This window comes from Terrapene carolina, unplaced genomic scaffold, assembly GCF_002925995.2.
Source record: "Terrapene carolina triunguis isolate 2854851 unplaced genomic scaffold, T_m_triunguis-2.0 Scaffold27612, whole genome shotgun sequence".
In the NCBI taxonomy this organism is placed as follows: Eukaryota; Metazoa; Chordata; order Testudines; family Emydidae; genus Terrapene; species Terrapene triunguis.
Genome location: NW_020691963.1, coordinates 4,181 through 7,200, shown reverse-complemented (window position 1 = coordinate 7,200; position 3,020 = coordinate 4,181). Strand labels below are relative to the sequence as shown.

Here is a 3,020-nt window from a genome sequence, read left to right as displayed (position 1 = left end):
TTGAAACGCTACATTAAAATACACCCTTGGTAATACACCATCATTTTCCTGCTGACCCTTGAAAAGCACACATGCCAGCAAACACGACAAGCATGGTGAGTGTACCCAGGGACAGAGGACATTGTGCCTGGGATAAAAGCAATGTGAGAGGGGTTGCAGGGCATTTCTCAGGGGGCAATTCTCTATAGTTTCCCACCCTTTTCCACAGGCAGGGGTCATTGTGGCAGGTATCTCACTTCTGAAGGTAAGCAAGGAAGCAAGGGTGTATCTACTACATGCTTGTAGCTTCTGCCCAGGTCCCTATGCTGCTCGCCTGTGTGCTGCTTTGGTCCTTGCTCAAGTAATTACAGAATGGCATGGAAAAGTGTCCTTCAGTGGGGGAAGGAACAAAGCAGCTATGCCAAGGAACCTCTGGCAGAGGATTGCTGAGTACCTGCAGGAAAATTTCCTGAAGATCTCTATGGAGGAATCCTGGGAAATCTCGGTGTGCATCAACAACCTGCTCCACCGTGCTGCCTAGCTGCAAGGGGAAATGCCCAGTACACAGATACACAGCCAGCCGTGTACATTTCTCTGCCCCTCACCAACCTTCAGACTTCATAAAGCAAAACCACTTACCAGGGGTCCCCTCTCCTGTTTCTGACTCGCCTGATTGTGACTGCCGAGACTGGCTGGACACCTCCTGGGTGCCCCTGACCTGGGAACCACATCTTCTTCTGCCTCCACCTTTTCCTCCTTTGGGTTAGGTCCAGACGCCGCCAGCTCCAGCCCAGCTGAAGTACCCACAGGACTCTTGGACATGGATGTGGAGTTGCTGCCAAAGATAACGTCCAACTCCTTATAAAAATGGCAGTTGTGGGGCGCTTGTCTCCTTCACCTTTGCTCTGCACTGCAGCATGTCCCGATCATAGCTCTTCTCCCACAAGCTCTGTGAAAACCGCCCTTGGTATTGAAATTCCTATGGCTCCAGCACAGTTGGGACTTCATAGCCTCCTCTCCCCATATACTGAGCATATCCAGCAGTTCTGCTGTGGTCTTAGCGGGAGAGCATTTGCTGTGTGGAGCCACCATGACGATGTGGAAGATGTGGTATGAACACCCCACACTGAGCAAACAGGAAGGGGAATTTCAAAATTACTGGGCATTACAGGCGCAGGGACATAAGGTATTTATCTGGATGCACAACAGCTGAATTTAAACTGTGCAAGTGTCAATCTAGGCACTTTGGTGTCAAAACTTTTGTGTAAAAACCCTTACAACTCTCGTCAAGGTGGTTTTATTACATCACTGAACTGAGGAGTTCCATCATCAAAAGTGGCTTTCTAGTATGTATACCTCCACTGTTTCTTTGCCAAAAGCTGCCTTTCGGCAAAAACATTTTGCAGTGTAGACAAGGCCTCAGGAACAATGAGACATATGTTTCCTCCTGGTGCCTATCGTGTAGGAATTATTGACACAGGGATCACCATGAAATATGGAATTGGCATTAGCAGGGTCAGTTGTTCAAATGTCATTTTTCAGTGTGTCTAGAGCAACCAACCTGCTTCACCCATCAGAACAGCCTCCAGTAGTGTATGTAGTGTCTCATATTAACATTGTCTCTCCATCCAGGCCTTTGTACTGTGACCATCACCCTAGACCCTGGGCACATACAGGAAATCAGGGGAAAGTACGGTACATGCAGGAGACACCGTTCTGCCTCAGAGTTGGACATCTTCTCCCCTACTCCATGTCAGATTCCAACACCACTAACTTCATCAACCCCTCCACCTTCATCCTGCTGGGCATTCCTGGCCTGGAGACAACCCATGTCTGGATCTCCATCCCCTTCTGCACCATGTACGCAATAGCTATCTTGGGGAACTTCACCATCCTGTTCATTGTGAAGAAGGAGCGAAGCCTCCATGGACCCATGTACTATTTCCTCTGCATGCTGGCCGTCACCGACCTGGTCCTGTCCACATCCATTGTGCCCAAGACGCTGAGCATCTTCTGGTTCAATTCAAGGGAAATCGATTTCAGTGCCTGCCTCACACAGCTGTACTTCATTCACTGCTTCTCAGTGATGGAGTCTGGGATCTTCGTGGCCATGGCTTTTGATCGTTACGTGGCCATCTGCAATCCCCTGAGACATTCTGCCATGCTGACTAACCCTGTGGTAGCCAAGATCGGCCTGGCTGTGGTGCTACGCAGTGGCATGCTCGTAATGCCCCATCCCTTCCTGGCGAGGCGGCGGCCATATTGCAGAACCAACATCATCCCCCACTCGTACTGTGAGCACATGGCTGTGGTGAAGCTGGCCTGTGCTGACATCCGCGTGAGCAGTTACTACGGCCTCTTTGTGGCATTTTGTGTGCTCGGTCTGGATGTGTTTTTTATCACTGTGTCCTATATCCAGATCCTCAAGATCATCTTTAGCCTCTCCACAAAGGACGCCCGGCTCAAGACTTTTGGGACCTGTGGCTCCCACATCTGTGCCATCTTAGTCTTTTACATCTCAGCTATCTTCTCCTCTCTCACATACCGATTTGGGCAGAGTGTGCCCCTGCATTTCCACATTTTCATTGCTAACGTGTACCTCCTGGTTCCCCCCATGCTAAACCCCATCATATATGGAGTGAGGACCAAACAGATCCGGGACAGGCTACTCCGGCTCTTTACTCATAAAGGGACCTAAAGTTTTCTCCTGGTGCTCTGGCTCTCAGATTGAGTTCTTTGGAGAGCTGGCTGGTGACAGGTGCTGGGCCCTCTTCTCTGAATCAGGGGTCATATAAGGACACTAAATCCTTTCCTGACCTATCTGTGCTGTGAAAGCATGACAAAGTGGGGAATCTGTCTATGTATTACTCACTGGGTTGCCACCTTTCTAATTGCTGGTAACTGGACCCCCGAGACCAAATCCCTTACCCCACCTCTTACCCCTAAGGCCCCACTTCTGTCACTTGCTCCTCTCCTCTCATCTCCCTGTCACTCGCTGGATCATCTCCATGTCTTTCCTCCCCAGCTGAAGGGGATTTCAG

General features: G+C 50.0%; 1 protein-coding gene across 1 annotated transcript; it reads left to right on the top strand.

Annotated features, from left to right (window-relative positions):
• Nucleotides 1-1,723: 1,723 nt before the first annotated feature.
• On the top strand, nucleotides 1,724-2,677 carry LOC112118301 (olfactory receptor 52M1-like). Its single transcript, XM_024216555.2, has one exon. It carries the CDS (start codon nucleotides 1,730-1,732, stop codon nucleotides 2,675-2,677), a length of 948 nt encoding a protein of 315 aa, XP_024072323.1. The 5' UTR covers nucleotides 1,724-1,729.
• Nucleotides 2,678-3,020: the final 343 nt, after the last annotated feature.